The 24,663-nt window shown below is 37.5% G+C and overlaps 1 protein-coding gene across 1 annotated transcript in view; it reads left to right on the top strand.

Moving 5' to 3' along the window:
* LOC131438266 (protein lin-28 homolog) overlaps positions 1-19,379 on the top strand; it is a 35,139-nt gene extending 15,760 nt beyond the window's left edge. The window contains exons 2-5 of the mRNA XM_058608145.1: positions 5,218-5,324; positions 5,415-5,587; positions 18,481-18,610; positions 18,684-19,379. Coding sequence (XP_058464128.1) covers positions 5,218-5,324; positions 5,415-5,587; positions 18,481-18,610; positions 18,684-18,689 — 416 coding nt within the window. The 3' untranslated portion in view covers positions 18,690-19,379. The remainder of the gene's footprint in view (positions 1-5,217; positions 5,325-5,414; positions 5,588-18,480; positions 18,611-18,683) is intronic.
* Positions 19,380-24,663: the final 5,284 nt, after the last annotated feature.

Here is a 24,663-nt window from a genome sequence, read left to right as displayed (position 1 = left end):
TCTGCACAGCTAGTTTCGCTTTCGACAAGAGCGATTACGTCACAGTTGCCAGTCATTAGCATTGGGGAAAAAACAACGGTGGAGAGCATTACACAATATCAGCCGTTCTAATGGCTCTAAAAGTTTTCTAAAGAACTATTAGGATTTGTTACGTGTTTTGTTTCGCCGGTTTAAGTGACGGTGTACAATATGGAACACACTCTACCCTATAACTCCGGAACCGGAAGTCGGATCCTGATGAAATTCAGGAATTTCGTATGGGACTGAAAGACCTTTCAATTGAATCTAAGTTTGTGGAAATCGGTCAAACCATCGTTGAGAAAAGTGAGTGAGATCCATTTTGTTATATATGACCACTTTTTCCGGTACTTCCGGAACCGGATACCGGGAACCAGGATAGCCGGAATCGGTTTGTTTAGTTGCTTACTAATAACGACTATCGATTTGTGTAGTTTTGAGACCAGTTTAGAATTTTTTTACGTGTTTTGTTTCGCTGGTTTAAGTGACGGTGTACAATATTGAACACACTTTACCCTATAACTCCGGAACCGGAAGTCGGATCCGTATGAAATTCAGGAATTCCGTATGGGATCGCGAGACCTTTCATTTGAATCTAAGTTTGTCAAAATCGGTTCAGCCATCTCCGAGAAAACCTAGTGAGATTATTTGACACATACACACACACACATACACACACACAGACATTGCTCAGCTCGATGAACTGAGTCGAATGGTATATGACACTGGTATATGACACAATTTTCACTAGTCGGTTTTTCAAGTGATTGCATAACCTTTCTATATGAGAAAGGCAAAAAAGGTAAAAATACCAGTGTTACTTTCACTGTTCGAAATTCCAAAGATAATAATTTTCACACGAAAAAATTCTGGCGAAGATCATATCATGTTCCATATGTTCTACAAACTCTCACTTAATTATGAATGCTCATCAGACAAAATCATTCTCACGATTAGCAGTCATGCATCGGTTTTTGGAGAATAATTAGGTCTTTTCCGGTAATGATAATTTTGTTAATTAATCGCTATGAGATTATGAGATGTACTTTGGTAATACTAGTAAATAACTAAAACATTTAATTTATTCAGCTACATGGGTCTTCCTCTGGGCTCATGCTTAAGCCCCCTTTTATACAATTTTTACGTAAGTAATATCGATGAATGTATCAACACATCTTGCACGCTAAGACAACTTGCCGACGACAGCGTTGTGTCTATTATAGGACCCAAAGCTGCCGATCTCCAAGGACCATTACAAGATACTCTCGACAACTTATCATCATGGGCTCTTCAAATGGGTATCGAGTTCTCTACGGAGAAAACTGAGCTGGTTGTATTTTCGAGGAAGCGAGAACCAGCACAATTACAGCTTCAACTAGGGGGTGAAACCATAGCTCAGGCCTTCACATTTAAATATCTCGGGGTCTGGTTCGACTCCAAAGGCACCTGGGGATGTCACATTAGGTATCTGAAACAAAAATGCCAGCAGAGAATCAACTTTCTTCGTACAATAACCGGATCATGGTGGGGTGCCCACCCAGGAGACCTGATCAGGTTGTATCAAACAACGATATTGTCCGTGATGGAATACGGATGCTTCTGCTTCCGATCAGTGGCGAACACTCATTTCATCAAGCTGGAAAGAATTCAGTATCGTTGTTTGCGCATTGCCTTGGGTTGCATGCAATCGACTCATACGATGAGCCTCGAAGTGCTGGCGGGCGTTCTTTCACTGAAAAACCGGTTCTGGGATCTCTCATATCGTTTGCTCATTCGATGCGACATTTTGAATCCTCTGGTGATTGAAAACTTCGAAAGGTTAGTTGAGCTTAACTCTCAAACCCGTTTTATGTCCTTGTATTTTGATTACATGGCTCAGAATATTAATCCTTCTTCGTTTGTTTCCAACCGTGCTCATTTCTTGGATACTTCTGATTCTACTGTGTTTTTCGACACATCCATGAGAGAAGAAATTCGTGGAATTCCGGATCACGTGCGCCCTCAAGTGGCCCCAAATATTTTTTATAATAAATTTAGAACAGTCAACTGTGAAAAGGTGTTTTACACTGACGGATCAAACATCAACGAGTCCACAGGCTTCGGCATCTTCAATCAAAACATCACCGCTTCTTACAAACTCAGTGATCCGGCTTCAGTTTACGTCGCAGAATTAGCTGCTATTCAGTACACCCTCGAGATCATTGAAACCATGCCCAAAGACCATTACTTCATTGTCACGGACAGTCTAAGTTCAATAGAAGCTCTCCGGGCAATGAAGCCAGGAAAGTATCCCCCATATTTCCTGGGGAAAATACGGGAACATTTGAGAACTTTATCTGAACGGTCTTATTTAATATCGTTAGTCTGGGTCCCTTCGCATTGTTCCATTCCGGGCAATGAAAAGGCAGACTTATTGGCTAAAGTGGGCGCACTGGAAGGTGATATTTATGAAAGACCAATCTGCTTCAATGAATTTTTCAGTATTTCTCGTCAGAAAACTCTCGAAAGTTGGCAAACTTCATGGACGAATGACGAACTGGGACGATGGCTACACTCCATTATTCCTAAGGTATCGACGAAACCTTGGTTCAAGGGGATGAACATGAGTCGTGATTTCATTCGCGTTATGTCACGGCTCATGTCAAATCACTATACATTCAACGCACATCTCCGGCGTATCGAGATCGTGGAGAACGGGCTCTGCACCTGTGGCGACGGTTATCAGGACATCGAGCATGTCGTGTGGTCGTGCGTAGAGTATCGTGACGCCAGGTCGAAGCTACTGGAATCCCTCAGGGCCCGAGGTAGACCGCCTGAGGTGCCGGTTCGGGATGTGTTGGCGAGTCGGGATAGTTCATATATGCTTCTCATATACCAGTACCTTAAACACATTGATATACAAGTGTAATGTGTTATTCCTCGCTCAGAAAGTATAATCTCCACCTACAGGTTCGGCACTAACATCCGCCCGATTCTCTCGATCCCCGTCCCTGTCCAACTAACTTTTTCGTTCCCCATTCCCTGTTTTTTCACCATCTCGATGGCAACTAATTAGATCTCTGTCGTTTTCAAACATTTTGTTCCCACACCCCTTTTTTACCCCGTTTCCCACAATATTTACTTCTTTTTTTTTCATTCTCTTCCGTAACATCACCATCACCGGAAGACCGCTCCAGTCAATGACCAGCATGCGGGCCACCCGCCGGGCCTTCGTAGCCTGGGGGTGTTTCCCGCGGACCCACACGGACCGAAGGATGCGGCCAACATGGACATTCGCCATTTGGAAGACCCTCACCCAATATTCAATTCACCTCGCCTGCTGAAAGCTGAATTGTCGAGAATCCGCTACCCCGATACTACATTACATAATGATACTATTCTAGTTTTAAATTAGTCGTAATTAAGATTAGTAAATACCCTTGGCATCTTAGAGCTTAAGCAGTGTGCCTTAATATTATAATATATTATTGAATAAAAAAAAAAATAAAACATTTAATTTTAATACGAAAATTCTCTAACGATGGTTCTGGCGATAATACTATGGAAAATAAACAGAAAACACATCAGCTCATTAACTGGCCACCGAGGCAAACTGCGAAACTCGTAAATCACTTTCCCATCACAACTGGTCATCAACAGTCCGACAGCCATTCTCGGAAACCCGCTTGCCTGGGATGTCGTTTCGCATGCGCAAACGCACGGTGAATCAGAGCGTGGCAGGTCTTTTCGATTGTATATTCTCGTGGTAATTTGAATAATCCTTTATTAGCAAAATTAGATCTGTGAAGCACATTGCATTGTAGGCTAGGGATGTAGGGATTCCTCCGTCCGTTTTCCACAGGCCCAGGCTTGTTTTTTTTTGTCTTCTCATTTTTCTGTTCTCATTCTCTGACCTAACAGTACTGCTCAAGTTTGCCCTAATTGCAATCCTTCAAACAACGTGCGACACGCACTATTCGAGCTATCTCATGAAATCGTCGTGGTCCTTCAGGCTGGCATGCGAAGACGATTCCCTGCCGTGCTTTCACCTTTCCTTACGCACCGCTCGCTCGCTCGCTCGTCTTTTCACCCTGGTTCTCGTCTGTACATTTCAAAGAACGCACCGCAAATCTCTTCCGATAGGGGAAAATCTAATAATTATAAGTTTCAGAAGTTGAGATCGGAACCCTCCGAGTAGTGCGGTGTGATCTATTTTGGTGTGCCTGGAGCGAGGGAAAGAACCAGGGGTCAAACACGAGATGCCCTCGCAAATCTTTGCACGCTGTTTGGGACAGTTGAAGTCCGCACCCGGCACAGACAGTCCTGCCCAAACAAGTCTAAATTCATTTCGTTAGTGTAAAATTATGGCAGGTGATTTCGACTGGACGTAATCAGGCAGAAAACCGATTTCATTTGTCTCATTGAGCTCGCATCACATTCGAGGATGAAGCAATCTAATGTATTTCTAATCATAATTTATTCACATGCATGTTCACTATATGTTTTGAACTCCGACCAGTCCAACCTGTAGGAGCAATAAAAAAAATCAAGGAAAAGGATTTGCTAGAAGAAAAATAAAACGAATGCGGGAATTCCTTCCACGAACAAAAGAAAGCGAAAAATTAAACTAATAAGCTACGGTTTGGAAACGATGATACTGGTTCCTTTCAATTTTGTTCTCGATTCCTTCACGGGAAATTAGAACTAGGAAGGCAAGGCTTAGAATTTACTCGCACATGATCAACTACAATCTCGCGCAAAAATCGTGAACCCTTTACGCATGGAAGAGGAAGACCACAGGAAAGAAGTCTTCATCCGCTTGAAACAACGTAGGCAAAAACTAACGCAAAATTTGACGCATGAATGACGAGATTCTGGTTGGCGCGAAATCAAAACGGACAGGCAATAAAAAAGATCCTGTCATATAGTTCTCATAAAACCGTTAGACAGGTAGCGGATCTATTTCAGAAAATGTTTTCCTTGTTTGGAATTGAAAAGTGGCGTAGAACATGTTTGAACTGTTTTCTACGCAGACCACGGCTAGTTCGGGGTTTTTCATTCTTCAGCAGGGGGAACTGTTCCTGGACGACGAGGTGTCACTATTATCTGTAGATTCAATCGAAGACTTTTAATTTCTTCCGCTGGCATTAACCGTACGGTTTTGACCCCCTTCTGGTAGGCCGTTGGTGAATTGAAATGCTGTCATTTTCTTCCTTCCAGACGTGCGAACGCAAACTAGACTAGGTCACTGTAAGTGGTTCAACGTGGTCAAAGGATGGGGATTCATCACACCGGACGACGGTGGACAGGACGTGTTCGTCCATCAGGTAGGGTCAATCAATGTTACCAAATATGTTCGAGTCTAAGTTTGCATTTATCCGGTTTTATTTTTAATTCTTTTTTTTTTGTTTTTCAAGAGTGTTCTTCAAATGGAGGGTTTCCGATCGCTGGGGCAAAACGAACCGGTGGAGTTTGACTCCAAACTGACGGATAAGGGTTACGAAGCGACCAAAGTGTACGGACCTTCTCAGTCGCAATGCAAGGGCAGTGAGTTTCGACCGAGAGCCAAACGGAAGTTTCGAAAAATGAGGTAAGTAGGGTCAAAATCAATATCATAAACTCGACTGAAATTCATGGGACTATTGAAATATTTTCCATGCACCTTAAAGACAATACTGATGCCGTACATCTCTACTCGACCCATTATAACCCAGGGCTCTCAAATTTGAATCAAATGAACTGCTATTTCATCAATTCCTTCATGTTCTGTGTAGCAGATGCTTGGAAACGCAAAATCACTATTAGAATACTTTTTATTTTCGATGCTTCCGGAATCGGAAATCGAATATTAGGATAACCGGAATAAATTTGATAGGCCGTCTACAAACAATGACCAACGCTTGAAATAGTTTCGAGCGCAGCTTGGAATTTTTTTAACGTTTTTTTGCTTCGCCGCTTTAAATGACGATATAAAATTTTTAAACACTCTTCACCCAGTTATTCCGGTACCGAAAGTCGTACCCAGATGAAATTCAGAAGTATGCGACCATAAGACCTTTATTTTGAATCAAAGTTTGTGTAAATCGGTCAGCATGATGTATGCGAGTAAGTTATCAGAAACCAAAACTTTTAAACTGTAATTCCGGAATCGGAGGTCGGATAAATTTTAAATTCTGAAAGACATCTTAGGGCCTTTTATTTGAATCTAAGGTTGTGAAAATCGGCTCATCGATCTCTGAGAAAAGTGAGTGTAAACCTTTTAATATGAAAAGAGAAAAGATTCCGTGAAACAATATTTCATTCCGAATATTGATTATAAAGACAAGATTTTCATGAACTTAAGTTTTTATTACTTTTGCATATGTCAGTGAACCTAAACAGCATGAATCAACAGCATAAAATATGTAGTAGGATTACTATTCTTGTTGTTATAATTATTATCATTGTAAATAATTTTCATAACAGTGTGTATGTTAATATTATTTACTGTTTTCATTGACATCACTACACCACAGGTTATTGCATTACCGGCCGTGAATCATCAAATCCGATGCATGTTTATTTTTTTTTATAAATTTCAATTCATTGACATTCTAGCTAAGATTTTTATCAACCGCAGCACCGTGTTTTACCAAAATCACCCACAAATAGCAGGCGTTCGCTGTTTCGTTTTCTTTATAGCATGTACGAAAGCAAACATCGTTCGTATTATATTTCCTTCTTCCATGCTAGCACGTACCGGTGTTGTATTGTCATTTTATATGGCGATTTGAAACCGTTGACACTCATGGCCTTCGCTTTGGCTCTCTTGGCCGATGATTTGGATGGTGGCGTCTTTGGCGTTGATTTGGCCGGTCTTGGTGTATGAGCTCAGAGACAGGATGTAGACCATGTTCGATGTACGCGCTATTGTGTCTGTTTGGCGTTTTAGAGTGACTAAAACAAGATTCAGAGTTGCGAAATGGTAGCGCGTATGCACGGAATGCATAAGAACGCAGGTTCGTGTCCTGTCTCTGAGCGTATCTTTTTCCAAAAATTCATCTTTTCTGTTAGTTTTTCATTCATTTGGCTTCTCCAATATATGTTTCCGCTCAGTCATTGCAAAAACTGAACTTAGTTACGGCGGCTTTACATCAAACAACTAAAATTTATAAATCGTGTATTTTGTCGTTCATACGACCGAAGATTGCCGTATCAAGAAGCCAACTATGTTTGAGTATAACATTAATGGAGCGATCCTCCAAAGAGCTAACCTGATTAGTGATCTAGGTGTATTGCTTGATCAAAAACTCATTTTCAACCACCACCGCACCGGTTTCGTATAGAAAATTGCAAAGAATTTCACTGACCCGTACTGCCTAAAAGCATTATACTGTTCACTGTCCGTCCAGTTCTAGAAAACACATCTATAGTTTGGCTGTCCTATCAATTGACGTGAAGTTCAAGAATTGAAAATGTAATCAGTTTATTTCACGAATTAAGTCACGTATTTAGTTAACTGTTTTAGTGTATAGTTTTCAGTTTTTATTTCATGTAGACAACAGTCAGATGGAGCTAATAAATAAATAAATAAATAAATAAATAAATAAATAAATAAATAGATAAATAAATAAATAAATAAATAAAAAATAAATAAATAAATAAATAAATAAATAAATAAATAAATAAATAATTAAATAAATATATAAATAAATAAATAAATAAATAAATATACCATTAGACTCAGCTCAACGAACTAAGCAAATGTCCGTGTATGTGACTGCGTGTATGTATGTAGCAAAAAAATGCACTCACTTTTCTCGTGCTCTACCGATTCTCCTAAACTCCTATTCAAATAAAAGGTCTTATGGTCTCATAACCTGCCTTGTATTTAATCCCGATTCGACTTCCGGTTCCGGAGATACGAGTGATATGCACACAAAATGGAAAAAATATGCACTTACCTTTATTAAAGTTGGCAGAAATAATGTTTACAAACCAGATGAAAAGTCTTATATTCCCATAGCCAGCATTTAAATTTCGTTTGGATCCAACTACCGGTTCCGGAGTTACGTGGTAATAGGTGAAAATTAAGGAGAAAATAGGCACTCAATGTTCTCGAAAACGGCTTTAAGGATTTTCACAAACTAAGATTCAAATAAAAGGTTCTATAATACTTTAAAAATTTCTAGAACATTTCATCCGGATCCGACTTCCAGTTCCGGAGCTAAAATGTGATAAGTGTAAAATTTTCAATTTTAGGGGTATTTTTGCAAAAACGATGGTCAAAAACAGCTACAAATCACAAAAAAAACTGACTGGTAAGTGCTTCTAGTTTGCAGAACTTGTTAGTTGGTTATCATATGAATTTAATTCGGCACTACTGGTTCTCCCGTTACCTGTTCTGGAAGCACCGAAAGTAGTGGAATAAAACTTCTAACCTAGAACTCGCTTCGATTTCTAAGCGGTGCTTGAACCGATTTTCACAAATCTTGATTTAGATTGAAGCTCACATTATTTCTAAAGCCACTGTGTAAAAATTCATCGAGATCTAATTTCCGGTTCCGCAATTACAGGGCGATGCTGCTCTAGAGGCGCTACTGTGCATTAAACCATTACACGTGTTCCTAAAACAAGAAGCATTATCTTGTGCATACCGTTTAGAGATGGTCGGGTCTCGGGTATTTTAACCGAAACCCGACCCGTACCCGACGGGTTTCTGGTCGGGCACGGGTAAAAATTTTTCTTTTCAATCGGGTACGGGTCGGGTACGGATAAAAAAATGTACTGCTCACTCGGGTACGGGTAATATTATATATTCATTAAAAAAAAACGATCAATCATAGTTACGTGAGAAGTTATGTGAATTCACGGAAGAGAAACAAGTAGGATTACTGGGATGAAGAACTGTGAAGTAACCAGCTGAGAGTTGATTATGAAGTATTTTACCATTACTGTTATTTTGCCTACAATTCCACTGGACATGCTTAGCATTTAATTCCCCTATTACGAAAAATTTCGATCGATATCTTGTGAGTTTTTGCAAATCGCCTTTAAAGAAATTTAATTGTTCGCCGGTGCATTGGAATGGCAAATATGCTCCAGCGATGAAATAAATTCCATGAATGGTTTCAACTTCGATTCCCAAGCTTTCAATAATTTTAGTATTGAAAGAAGGTAAAATTCGATGTTTAATTTGCCGTTGGACAAAAATGGCAACTTCACCATCCATTCCAGTAAACCTGTCAAATCGATGAACCACATAATGTGGATTACTTTTCAATTTGACATTTGGTTTAAGAAAAGTTTCTGTCACAATGGCAATATGGATTTTGTGAACTTCGAGAAAATTATAAAATTCATCTTCACTCGATTTCAAAGATCGAGCATTCCAATTTAAAATATTCAAATGATTATTTAACATCACTGTTAAATTTTAAATTCATTATAATATTATTTGCAAATTTCCATCCGATTTGAAATGCTTCAAAAAGTGATGAAGTCGAATTCATTTGGATGATCATTTGAAAAAGTTGATCTTGTAGGTAGATCATTTTATTTTCAGTTATATCGCCTAAATCGACTTCATTTAAAGAAGCGAATGGCATTGAAGGAATATTTGTAGGTAGACTGCCATTAGAAAAAGATTATTTGGCCGGTCTTCTCATTAATAAATTGTTTTCGTTAGAAGATGAACTGCAAGGCGGTCCTGTGTTTTGATTATTTACATTAGAAGAAATAGGTGGTAGATTTCTACCTAATATACCAGCATAACTGACATTAGAAGAAGATAATGACGAGGTCGATCTACCTGTCAATAAATTGTTTTCGTTAGAAGACGAATTGGCAGGCGTACCTGTTTTTTGTTTTAAATTCGAAGAAATAGGTGCCTTAGAAGAATTAGGCGTGGCATTTGTAGCGGTTTTTTGATTTTCAGGTATGTTCTGTAAATTTAAGGTCGTTGATTTGACTTGTTGTCTAAGCGAACGAGCGTTTAATATTTTTTCCCTGACAGGACATTTCAAATAATTGGATTTATGATTTCCATTGCAATTTGAACATGAAAATTTATCAGTGGTTTCATTCATTGGACAAACGTCTTTCGAATGCGATTTACCACAATTCAAACACCGTATATCCATATGACAATTTTTGGTTCCATGACCGAAGCCTTGGCAACGACGACATTGCGTTAAGTTTGCAATACGATTATGCCGTTTATAATGTTCCCAATGAATTTTAATGTGGGAAATGAAACGTACTTTTTCTAAAGTTTTCAAATTGTTTACATCACTTCGATTGAAGTGTATTAGGTAAAGTTCATGGGAAATTCCAGAGCGTGGTTTAGAAGTACCATTCGCTCTTTTTTCATAAGTATTACTTGGGAAGGGGCAAAACCAAGCAATTCTTTGATTTCATTTTTAATTTCATCAACACTTTTATAATTTGATAAGCCTTTCAAGACAGCCTTGAAGGGTCTGTCTGATTTTATATCATATGAATAAAATTTATGAAGTTTCTCGGACAAATATCGAATAAGACGTTCGTAATCTTCCAATCCATCAACCAAGACTCGACATTCTCCTCTTCGTCCGATTTGAAATGAGACTTTTACTTCCGGGAGGAAAGTAGAAAGCTCAGTACGGAATGCTTTGAAGTCGGAAATCATCACCGTCACTGGTGGCATAGATTGTTGTTTCTTCCCAGAACGACAAGCGTCCATTTTGGGAATTTTTGAAGAATTTTCTTCTATGTCGCTACAATCGGATTCAGGAAGAATCTCGTAAATATTGTTAGACGGCATATGATCAACGGAAGGGAAATCCGTCCATTGTCTTTTATTTTTACATTCAGATTCTATAAGATCGTGAATGTTATTGGAAAAATGTTGAATAACGGATTGTGATTTATTCCGTATTGAATTATTTTTAGCCTTAGGCTTGTTGCCTTTCCGATTGGACGCAGGCATTTTTGAAATGAATGGAATTTTGAATTTTGAATAATAGTTCTTTGAATAGCTAGCCTTTAAAAGAGCTGATTAATTTCTTAGTCACTCTAATATCACTCTTTGTATAGCCTTGGCTGACTAATTGTTAGTCTTTAAAAAGACTGTTAGTGATTCAGGTAGCCTTGAAAAAGACTGAAGCCCTGAATCAATGAAACTCTAGGTAGTCAGAAAAATTTTCCAGGAGCCAAGAGCTATAAGCGTGCGGTGCGAACGACTGTTCAACACCGACTGGTTTCATTTTATTAGCGACTTTAACCGGAGTTGCATAAGTGTTTGGTCGTCGAAGAAAAGAAAACTAGATCGTAGAAAAAATCGTTTGGCGCGCAACGAATAGTTTTCTGTGGAGATTTCACATGTATACTTGATTCATGTTATTTGTCATTTCGAGTCACGTGCTTAATTGGATATCACAATTATTGCTTGCCAAATGACTCAATAACAGAATGTATATGACTGTTCTAGAAAACCGCTGTAGACAGGCGAAAAAGTTCTGATATCGTTTACCAGTTGATGGATTGTGTGTAATGGAGTTAGATAAATTATATTGGTCATGGTGGGCGCGAGTTAAACAAATCAGAAATTTTTTGATTGAATCAATAAAGAGATTGTTCTGTAGAAGCGCTAATATCAAACTAATAGATTTTCCTTGCTTTCTAACAATTTAGCGCACATAATAAGTGGCCATTAGATAACAATGTTCAATATGATTATCATAATGGATTTATACTGCCATTTTATATTTCATATTCTGGGAAGAATGTTCAAATTGGCAAGATCAATATCAAATTAAAATTTAAGCGACGTCTCTCTAAGCAACCAAAAGTTCCACAGTACCTGACAGGCCCGTGTGGGGTTTCAAGAGAGGGTTCAAGGGAGGGTTCAAAAGAAGGGGGGCAGGTGTTCAAGAGAGAGAGGGGGGAGGTTCAAGAAGGGTAGAGATTCAAGGGTGGGGAAGGCGCACAAATTTGAAGGAAAAGTCAAGTTATTTGCACTTTTATATAATAGGTACTCTATTATTCATGGAACCTAATGTTGAAAATTTTTCCATTTTTGTGGAGAGGGAGTGGGGCAGGGGTGTGGATGTAGTTGTTAAAACTCCTAAAAACCCCCCTACGCGCGGGCCTGGTACCTGAGCAATATCCACTTTATTAGAGCCCTAGAGTACGCGTGGCACTTTTTGGCAACTTGAATATACAGAATAAGTTCTGAGAAAACTTTCTCGCTGCTTAAAAACTGTACAAGGAACTGCTTCAAAGTTTATTCTGTTGCGTCGGGTGAACATTCAAGTTTAAGTAATTCCTTAAAACGGACTGTTCAGAATGGTTTGTATGCTTGGTATGTATGGGTTGAGTTTATCAACACAAAATTCTGATTAGTGAACTTTTTTTATCCATTACCGAAACCAAGAATCATATCTGGAAGAGGAAGCGTGACACTTTATATCTATTTTGTTGAAGCCATTAGAGAGAGATTCTTTATTGACTCAAATGATGGGATGACAATCTGTGCATTTGCTCAATTTTTTCTTAACAGAAGTATTTCACATTTTTACATTAATTTTTTGGTAATATTGCTTTTTTGAGCTAAAGCGAATGTCTGTCGAATTCCGTTGATTGTAGGATGAGTAATCAGAAAAATAATGGAGATAAACGTTAACTACTTAGCCGTTTGACAATTCTGCTGTCCTAAAACATAAATTCGAACAAATAATTTCTGGGAGAGACGAAGTTCGACGGGTCAGCTAGTATTTAATAAGACACTGCCTTAGCTCTAAGATGTTGCGGTCAGACCCTATTTTCCACGTAGGTTTTATTGGACTGCCATTTTAAAGCTGTTTAATGCACAATCCAGTAAAAATTATTTGATTCATATATAAATTGTAGTGTAGTACTCATATCACATTCAGATACCAGAAAACTGTTATATTAAATATTGGTTGGAGATTTTCAAAATTTTCATATAAATCATTAGGATTCTAACCATAAAAACATGAACATTTATTTCAGAAAATCTGCATAGAAGTTCTTCTTATTCTTTACTTCTGGGTGGTGTCATCTCCCTTGAAATGACACCAATTGATGGCACAGCAAGTTGGGCTATATTGCCAGTTAATTTTTGTTTCTTTTCACCGGACTACACGTGAAAATCTCGATGCATGACAACGTGGAGTCGCAAAAGTACGGGTGAAAATCTTTTCTCGCGAAATACTCAAATTTTCACCGTGTTCACTCATTGAGGGTTCCACCAGAGGTGGCACAGAAATTCCATGGCTGTAAAAACCACTGTTTCGTAAAAACCATACCAACCCAAAATTGAATACAACGGGTATTACGACATTTTGGGTAAATATGCTTCTCGAAAAATTTGAGTAGATATTACTCCCTTTTGTTGACATTTGTAAATGAGTATAAAGTACCAAAGACATTGGAAATGCTACTAGCCACACTCGCTAGTGGTCTCAAATAGTTACGTGGGATAAGTATTTACTCGCGCCTAGTGACCTAACTCTCACATGCAGTTTTCCTTTCAAAACATTCAATGTGAGCCATCCTCTTCGTGAGGAATGGTTGTCTGGTTGTTTGGAACGACAACTTGATGAACACATAGGTTGTTATACGGACGGTTCTCTGTTGAATGGTCATGCTGGTGCTTTTGTATACTGTCGTGAAATGAGGCTAAAGTAGTCTCATTCACTTGGTAGATACTGTACTGTGTTCCAAGCAGAAATCTACGCGATTCTGTGTGGAATACAATCGGCAGAGAATCTGTGGTAAACGAATTTATTTTTGTTCCGGCAGCTTTAAAAGCACTCAGTTCGAATGATTCACGGTCGAATCTAGTGATCGCATGTCGAACTCAAATTGAAGACCTTAGCATCTCAAATGCTGTTTACTTCTTATGGGTACCCGGCCGTTCTGATATTACTGGAAATGAATGGGCTGATGAGTTGGCTACAACTGGTGCAACGAATGATTTCGTTGGTCCGGAACCAGCTTTACCACTTTCAACTAGTTGGATAAAGCACAAGATTCGTTCTTGGGATGCATCCAAACATGCCAGCAAAAGGATATTCTCTCGTTTCTCATCCAATGTGGTAAGGAGCTATAGTCACAAGGGTTCATCGTTCTTCCTAGAGTGAATGAATCATTTCTGTATTCACCTTAAATAGGGTTTAGCAGATTGTTTGGCATCCTTTAAGGGGTACCGAATTTTCTGCTGCTCGTACATACTGCAAATCGTTCTGCATTCTTCCGGGAGTGCAAAATGGTGTCGCTTTTGGAAAATCTCTAAATCCTCTCGGGGGTTGGAGGTTTTATTAACTGTGCATCGTTCATCAGAAGGAATGCACATAGTAACAAACCTAAATAGGTTTTACAGTAGACTGTTCGGGACCTCGTAGAGGTTCAGAATTTACTTCTGCTTCCACTAAATGCGATCCCAGCAGATTGTTCAGCATCCCTCAAGGGTGCAGAATTTACTTCTGCTTTTTTGTGTTTTTGTGTCGTCAATTTTCCCCATCCTCCTAGTCCAGACCTTACCATTTCCCTTCAATCCTTCCCTCTTATATATCGGGGAAATGATGCTAAAAACAAATTGATGGCAAGACACAAATCTCAAAATATCAAGAGGAACGTGCCATTAGAGCCAATTTGTTCTGATTCCTGAAGGCCCGGTATGAACGGTCGATAGATCGGATACTGAATTATGAAAATATCCTATAAACTAGAATGAACAAATTAAAACTCATACGATTCTTTGACTTTTATTTAATAGTATTATTTATAAATACTCTCATTAATTTCGTTTGTATTTTTTATCGATTAAATTTAGGATGTTCAATATCTAGTCTAAGTTAATGGATTTTCGACGATTGAAATCAAAATACGGTATTAGTTCCCATACAAAAAGGGGTCAGGTTTTGAATATCTGAATCACATCCAATTTTAAAAAGATTTTCGGTTACATTACACCTCCTGCTTGGAAATGTTTGTACGCATCGATTCGAGTAAATATAATTATATACTTTAGCTATTCGAAGGTGGGAAATTTCAATTGAAAATGAGCAACGTCTAATTTCCCCTGTTTTTCAAGACATTGCCATAGGTTCCTCTAGCAGAGACGACAGTTTCGTAACCACAAGTTCACGGTTTTCATTTGAGTTTCGCTCCGCAATGTGTACGTGTGTGTGTGTTCGCAATTACGAATAACGCATTCGTAAAACAAGAATCAGTATCGAACCCACTTGCACTCTGTGCATTTCGATAATGCCACAGCGAAAGTTGTTGTGTACATCAGCAAGTAAGTAGTGTATCGATAAGTAGTTAGCAACATTCAAACAGTTATTACTCTGAAATGGCTTAATTTTTTGCAGCGTATTTTGCGGTGACATGTTTGTTTACATGTCAATAACAATAACAGCGCAATCGATTGGTTTCGGTACGGTTTATCGTTCCAATGATGAGTCGAATTGATCCGGGAACGCGAAAGAAAATTCTGCTCAGAAAGTGGTGTCACGTACAACGAAATTGCAAAACGAATGAAAGTGCACCACACCAGTGTCAAAAATATTATCGAGAAGTTCGGTAAGACCCTTTCCATGAAGGATTTGCCCCGATCAGGTAGGTAAACGGGGCCCAGCCAGCCCGGCCGGGACTTGAAAGTGAGTGAGTACATCAGGAAAAACCCATCGGAGTCGACGCGGGATTTGGCCAAGCAGTTCAACACCAGCATCGGGATGATTCAACGGATCAAAGTTCGGAACTCCCTGTCCCTGGTACAGCAAGTTCAGGCCAAAACAAGAGCGCGAAAACTGTATAACCGGATTATGCAGAATAAAGACGGATGCATCCTGATCGACGAATAAAACCTACGCCAAGGAAGACTCTCGAGCGCTACCCGGACCGCAATATTATACGAAATCGGCGTATCAGGACCTGGACGACGCTGACACCACGGTGGTGATGGAATAGTTTGGTCAGAAGGTGTTGGTCTGGCAAGCAATTTGTACCTGTGGTTTGCGGTCGTCGATTTTCTTAACGAAGGGCACAATTAACGCCAAGGTGTCCGAGGAAGAATGTTTGAAGAAGAGAATGCTGCCACTGTACAGAAAGCATAAGGCTCCTCATCTCTTCTGGCCGGATTTGGTTTCAGCCCACTACGCCAACTCCGTTCTACAGTGGTTGTCAAAAAATAATGTGGGCATCAACCCACCGAACTGCCCGGATCTTCGGCCAATTGAAAGGTGTTGGGCAATTGTCAAGCGGCGCTTTCGGAAGGATGGTACAGTGTCCCAAAACATGCAGGAGTTCAAAAAAAACTGGACAGCTACCACCAGGAAAGTCACAAAAGTAACTGTGCAGAATTTAATGAAGAATGTCAAGTCCAAAGTGCGAGCGTTTCACTGAAACTAGGATTTTCTTCAATATAATCAGTGAAATGCATAAAAATGTAATTTTTCTACAATATTGTCTGATGTCAAAATATGTTTTTTTTGGTTTTTTTATTCAATACTCAATGTTGCTAAGGGGCTGTCCATAAAAGACGTCACGCTTTTTTTGACGATTTTTGACTCCCCATCCCCCCTTTGTCACAAATTGTCACAGAAGCAAAAACCCCACACACCCCTCCCCCCCCCCCCCCCCCCCCTATGTCACATGTCACGAATTCAAAATAAATAAAATTCATCTCAATACATTCTCAATATGTATGAAAAGCCATACAAATACGAGGGAAAAATCGATTTATTACATGCTGTCATTAGATTAAAAAATATCCCTTAAACTACAAAATTATCGGAATTATTTTATTAATATCAATTATATAAATTAACAAAAGTATTTGGTTGGAATTGATGAAACATTTAAATCATCTGTTTTATTCCTCCTAGGGGTACACAGATATATTATTGTTTTAGGTAAACAATAATATTTCCTTAGTTTAGCATACAGGGCTGAGAAAATAAAGACCAAAACTTCATCAAAACGAGATCACTGCCGGAGAAGCTTTTCATGATCAGTTGATCAGTGAATTTTAAATCACATCGATCAATATCGGTACTAATCTTCCGTCACACAATGGGTAGTGATTTTGAGCTAAAATGATTCTTGATTTATGTAAGTTCAATCATCAGATGATTCGATAAGCTTTGATGTTGGTGGAGGAAAATCACATATGATCAAGATAAGACATGACATGATCTACGTCTGAAATCGTTGATCTCCCGCCCTTTTTCAAATGGTGTACAATTGAATAAACTGCGTCAGAATCAGATAAGAGAAATTCTTATGATATACTATTATCAATGCTAGAAAAGCAAATTACTGAAAAAATTGTCAGTGCATAACTTAAGTTAAACCGTTTGAAGGCATCTTTTTCTTATTTACTCATATTAGGCAAAATTTATTAATTTCGCTAATTTACTCGCTCCTCCGTGCACTTTTGCTGATCACAACAGAAATGATTTCCTACATCACTCATTTCCGAATTTACAAGAAGTAGCTTTTACATCAACAAATACACGTTTTCCTATAGAATGTAAATGTTTATTGTGGAGATTTTCTCAGGAAATAGGGCAAAGCAGTAATATAATTAGGTATTTCTAAAATGCGCTCATTAAAAAAAATTGGACATCACATTCCAAAAACCACCCCCCCTCCCCCCTGTCACAAAAGGTCCCGTTTTATGAAAGACCCCCCTCCCCCTTGCGGCGTGACGTCTTTTATGGACAGCCCCTAACTACTTTTCGATACACTACTTAGACCTGCTGCGGACGTATTTCATGCGCCGTTCGCATCGCACAAGTGTTTAAGGGTTGAAGACAGTATATTTGAGAAGTAAGCTTTCTAATATTTTCTCACTTTAAATCAAATTTTCTTTGAAACGGTGATGTATATCTAAAAAATCACCTAATGATTATGACAAGCACTGATGAGCCGAAGGCGAAACGCGAAGAAATAGAAACAAAATATGTGCTTTTTACACAAACACACAAAACCCCTAAATGTTCACCTAATGATATCTTTGAAATTGAGTTGACATATCTGCGAAATTTCCAGAATGATTCATTGAATGATAATTTCTATTATACATTCACCCATTTTGGGACAAAAGTTAGTCAAAATAAAAAATGGAGTTCTTTTGTGAATCGATTTTAATTTTTTGAAATCAATTTCTTCAGCACAGGACTGAACTTTTTCAGTATTTTTATACGAAAATTCAACGGGTTTTGTGGAAATCACTAGTTCAACACTTGTCTATGAGCTTTGTCATAGTTCGACTAAAACTGTGGGAAAAAATGCTTAAATAAATTGGGTCAATTTTGGAAAAACAACGTATGCAAAGTGAAATTGTGAGACAAAGTCTACATGTCCAGAAAATTTTATTCAAATCTGACAAAATGTTGCCAGCTGCAAGTTGGAAATCCAAAAATACGCGTCCTAAAATGTATAAGGTTGTTTAATTTGTTCCTTTGATTAACGTTTAACTTTACATTACAGATGTTACAACTGTGGCGAATTTGCAAATCACATTGCCCAGACTTGCTCGCAAGGTCCACTTCCGAAACGATGCCACCACTGCAAGCGTGAGGATCACCTGGTCGCTGACTGTCCCAGCAAAGAACCGAAAGTAAGAAACCCTCTTCAAAAACATTCTCACTCTCTATATGATACGATTTTCTGTTTCCGCTATTCGCCACCAGACGTAACAGTGGAAGAGGAGACGTCGGCTGAATTTTGAACACCAACTACCAGAGGCGCCACCAGTACTGCCAAAAGACATTCTCAGGATAACTGCCGCAGCAAGGTTGAAGCCTGCGTTAGCGTTCGTCGGGTTTTGTCCTTGCTAGAAACCATCTACCACTGCGCTTTTACCGTAGTACAAACGCAAACCAACGATTCCTAAGCAAAGCAAAACAAAAAAAAACACTAAATACCTCACCGAAAAGGACTGCCGAAAACAGAGTTCCATAGACAAGTAATCGAAACAAGGATAAAAAAGTATGAATGATAATTTAATATACGTTACCGATTAAGTTCCACCAAACAGACGGACGGCCTATTGCCAATTCCGGCTGGTATTCTCATCACCAAATGACCTTTTTATAAGCATAATATTCTAGATTTAGTTCACGAACACGGAGCACGGCTAGATTTCATACGAAATAAAAAAAAAGAATATATATAATTCAAAACTATATCCAGTATCAGAGACGTTAAACGAATTAACTAGGGATGTGAACGAGTCAATTGAGTGTGAGTGCCTGTGTGTGGTTCTAACATAGTTTGTGCAATTTCTAAAATGCATTTTGAGTGCGAATGTCGTTCACAAGCAACAGCAGAAATAGAAGCATCGTTCATATCAACAAGAACAAAAAAAACGTATAGGAATTACCTTGAGGAGTTACTTAATAAGATTTTTGAAATTGAAAGAAATAAAACCAATTCGAGAGAATGGGATTTTTGTAGTGACTAATAGCGAGTTCCAGTAAACAAAGAACAAAACTAGCTTTAATTTTAAGAAAAATATCGCTGTTTTCTTTTTCAATGATGACAATTGCCGGCGAGACTATCAGTTCAGGCGCATTAAAACTCTCTGACTTTCGATAGGGGAAAACTTATGTTAGAATTTCCATATCCAATCATTATCCAGATGATGTGGCATCATTTCCGTGCCCACCAACCGGATGACCAACAAATTTATTTTTCATGATGATTACGCATTTATCATTTCCCATCGCTACGAGTCGAATTATTGCCTCCCTTTTCCGGTTTTCCTGTCGGTAGGCAACTTACACGCTTCTCGGGTACGCGTGGAAAACAGAAAAAAAACCTGCGATGCGACAGAACTGAGTGTATGACATACTCAACGTAACGCACTCGAACGGGCGCTTTCCCCGATGGCCGTAGCATTTTCCCAGTGTCGCCTCGTTTCACTGTATTCCCAAAAGCAATAACTTTTCGTAGAATTTATTACCTTTAGTACATGTGTGATGGGACATGCTTTTCTTCGGTTCCGTAAAAACTTGTTGAACTGATATCGAATTGTAATTTTTTTGCCCCACATTTGTAATATCGATACCAGCCACGAAATGAAGAAGTGTTCTGTTGCAAAAACTTAAAGCAGAACTTCGCAAACAAGGTTAGTGGGGTGTTGCTGAAAATTGAAGTTTCTTAAGAAAACTGCTGATATACTTTCGTTTGCAAATTTTAACACACGTTGAAGTGTTTCGAAGATTTGAGCAGAGAGTTTTCGAAATGCTCAATGCATAGACTGATTGGTCTTATATTTGTTGGACTGTGATAGTTTCCGAATAAATGATAATCCAATCACTAGGAGTATTCCTCAAACTGTAGCAGTATTTCTCAACGTCGAGCAAATTTGGATTTTACACTAAACATGAGTGTGCTTTATCAGAAAGAAATTATGGATTTTACTGGTGACATAATTCTACAAACGATACAATTCATAACTACTTAACTTGTTAAATGACGCAATATTCCATTCGTACAGAATTTTACAGGCTCCGAGTGTAACTTGCATTCGGCTACCAAGTGCCGCTGTTTGAATTTATATGTATCAATTTTTCATTGGGTAGATATGTGCTTCTGTGGTTCAGTCAATTAACTGGAGTGCTTTGCGATCTAATGCTTATCGGTTCAAGTAGCGCTGGTGCTCGTTTTTTTTATCGCATCCAATTTAAGTCTCGTAATTTTCAAATCACACAGTTTTAAATGTTTTTGAACATAAGTTTATGCGAAATATGACGCTCCATTTATGTGCATCTTATAAGATGTAAGATCACCAGAATTTTTCGCCAGATCGCGTAAAAGATTTAGATCTAACCGAACAGCATTTGAGTTCACTTGGGAAACTTTTGAATGATAAAATCTTTGAAGATTTTATTCAGCCCCAGTCAGGTACCCAAAAGGGGTTCCGCCCCAGCCCTGGCCCTTACCGTAAACAGAAACAGAAACGAAAAAAAAAACTTTGAGAAATATTATGGGGCTGTTAATCCTGTAGATTACACCGTGAGATAGAGGTTTTGAGAGTTACGTGATGGTCAAAACTCTACTTCCGATAACGCACTTAGCGACAGGTCTTACGAAGCAGAACAGTATCAAAACCACATAATATGGAAGATGAAACTGGGGTCAAATAAATGACAATAATAATAATATTAATAATAATAATAATAATAATAATAATAACAATAATAATAATAATAATAATAATAATAATAATAATAATAATAATAATAATAATAATAATAATAATAATAATAATAATAATATTTTTATTATTATTATTATTATTATTATTATTATTATTATTATTATTATTATTATTATTATTATTATTATTATTATAATGCATACAATACATCGATATTATCGTGAGATGGGAAACGTTACGTTAAGTTGAAGAAGCTAGGAAGCGTTGCATACGATAATTTTATTAAATTGCGGTTTACAAATCATATGAGTTATTTTGCGGAAATTATGAATGGTAAAAACCGATCTAAGGGTCAGATTCTTGCGGTAAACGAATTACGACGCACAACTTTTAAGGAAGTTATAGGTTTTACGAAGCGTTACATGCGCTACTTTAAAGTAAGTTATAAACGTTACGAAGCTTTACATGCGTTCCTTCTTTCAAATTATAGTTGTTACGAAGCGTTACATTTTTGTAAGTTTCAGACGTTACGAAACGTTACATGCGCAAATGTTTTGTCAATTAAAGGCGTTACGAAGCGTTGCATGCGTTACTTTTTTATAAGTTACCGACATTGTGAAGTGTTACATGCGTTACTTCTTTGTGAATTATAGGCATTACGAGGTGTTACATTCGTTACTTTGAAGTAAGTTATAAACGTTACGAAGCGTAACATGCGTTACTTTTTTTGCAAATTATAGGCGTTACGAAGTGTTACATGCGTTACTTCTTTGTAAGTTATAGGCATAACGAAGCGTTGAATGCACTACTTTTTTGTAAGTAATAAACATTACGAAGTGTTACATGCGTTACTTTTTGTAAGTTATAGGCGTAACGAAGCGTTTCTGGTGATACTTTTTGTAAGTTAAAGAAGTTACAAAACGTTACATGCGCAACTATTTTGTAAATTATAGGCGTTACGAAGCGTTCCATAGGTTACTTTTTGGTAAGTTATAGGCATTACAAAGTGTTACATTCTTGTTACTTTAAAGTTACTTTAAAGTAGGTTATAAACGTTACGAAGTTACATGCGTTACTTTTTTTTGCAAATTATAGGCCTTAGGAAGCGTTACATGAGTTGCTTCTCTGTTAGTTATAGGCGTTACGAAGCGTTACATGCGTTACTGTTTTGTAAATTATAGGCGTTACGAATCGTTGCATGCGTCACTTTCTTGTAAGTTACAGGTGTTACGAAATATTACATGCGTTACTTTTTTATAAGTTATAGGTGTTACATTTTTGTGTGCTTTGGGTATTACGAAGCGTTATATGCGTTACTTTTTATGAGTCATAATCATTAGAAAGCGATAAAAGCATTACAAGCGTTACGATGGGTTACGAAGCTTTACTTCTTTGTAGGTTAGTAAGGCTTAACGAAGCGTTACCTTTTGCAAGTTACAGGCGTTAAGAAGCGTTACTTTTTGTATGTTGCAGGCGTTACACAACATTGTTACATGACATGTGTTATTCTGTATGAGTTTTTGATGTTACGAAGTGTTACGTGTGTTAGTTTTTTGTGAGTTGTGGGCGTTACATACGTTACTCTGTTGTGAATTACAAGCGTTACAAATCGCGACATGCGTAACATTTTTTGTAAGTTTTAGATGTTACAAAACGTTTCGTGTGATACAATTTTAAAAGGTACAAATGTTATAAGGCGTAACAATCGTTACTCTTTTGTGAGCTTTGTGCGAGGTAGCGTTATATGTGTTACTTTCTGTACGTTATAGGTGCTAAAAAGTGTGGCATCCTAATTTTAACATATTGTAGAGTCACTTATTTGCAAAATCTACTGGAAATGTCAAAATTATGAAATGATTACAAATGACCCTTCAACGACATGGATTATACTGATCAAAATTAGCAAGATGACATATCTTATCGAAACGAAAACTTGTATGTGATTTTGAAGGAAAATGAGCATAAATATTATTCAAGTGAATTAATTGTTCTATTCTATCCAAGCAGGAATCATTAATTCTTTTCTTGATATGAGAGTATTCAGTAAATTGAAATGTTATTTCACATGATTCAATGGTTTCAATATTTTAAGTGTTTACGACAGCCACGTATCCCGAAATCAGAAACAAAACCGAAAAATATGAGAAATATTGTGGGGTTGTTGATCCTGTAGATTACACCGTGAGATGGAGGTTTTAAGCGTTACGTGATGGTCAAAACGCCACCTCCGATAACGCACTCAGTGACAGGCCCTGCAAAGCAGAACAGAATCAAAACCACATAAAATGAAAAATGAAACCGGCAATAATAATAATAATACATAGAATTGTGCTGGATGACCGGAAAGAGAAAGTGCGCGTGCATGCCATAGTTAACACTCCAAATACTAAGCCTCAAAAAAAGTTGGAACGGTAACTTTGAGCTGTCATAGCTCAGCTGTTTCTCAACGAATCTCAATAAATTTTACACCCTCGCATTTTGTGAAGTTCGTAGATTGATTCCAAAAATTTGTAGCAGACGATTGGTAAAGAAAAACCAATGAAAATTTGATTTTTCCCGTTCCAAGTTTTTTCCACGCTCCCAATATGCCCTATCTGCTTTCCAATTTTCTTTCCTTTGGCATAATCGTCGCATAGAAAATATTGAATACTTTAACTTTACCGAGTCATAACTTTGTTGTTAGTCAACCGATCTTCAAAATTTGTTCACCATTGGAAAGGTATTACTTCCAGAAATAAAATGCACTGGACTGAAAATAGGGTTGTCTACCCAAAGTTATAATGAAAGCTGTAGATAGATGACCTAAGAAAAGATGAGACTTTTTACAATGATCGTAAATAACTCGAAATTCAAAGCGATGACCTATATATTTTTACACATCATTCGATTGCTAGTGATACCAGCTACAATTTTCGCTCAACCACCATTCCTGCACAATCAAAAGAAAACATTAATAAATCGATGAATTTATAAATATATATGAATTTTTCATTTTTTCTCACATATTTGTATATAACAATGTATTGATGATCAAAATTATATATCCGTTCAAAAAATTTCAAGAAATTTGGTACAAGTACAGAGAATTTCTATTATTGGAAAAATTTTGCCAAAAAAAAACAAAAATTCAAAACTTTGAAATTTTATGACATATATTTTTTTATTATTTTAGTTGGAAATTTATTATGAACAAAATTTACAAGAAAACTGAAACTTGGATTTCACTGATAATCTTAAAAATTTTGGTAAATATACCTAAACTCTAAAAATAATTATATTTTTGTATTACACAAAAGATCTAAACAATTTTTATGCACAACCCAAACAGAATTGATAACTAATAAAATTAGGTTTTTTGTTTTAGGTTTTCCGTAAAATCTCAAAAAATCGGTAGAAGATCGGAAATTTTAAAATTCGATGTTTACAAAAAAAGGCGGAGGAGAAAGTTTTGAAAATTTTTTTTTTAGATTTAGTGTCACCTCGAAAAAAAAGTCTCAGAAAGTCAA

This window comes from Malaya genurostris, chromosome 3 (genome assembly GCF_030247185.1).
Source record: "Malaya genurostris strain Urasoe2022 chromosome 3, Malgen_1.1, whole genome shotgun sequence".
Classification (NCBI taxonomy): domain Eukaryota; kingdom Metazoa; phylum Arthropoda; class Insecta; order Diptera; family Culicidae; genus Malaya; species Malaya genurostris.
The sequence above is the reverse complement of the archived record's forward strand: the minus strand, read 5'-3'. Positions and strand labels throughout refer to the sequence as shown.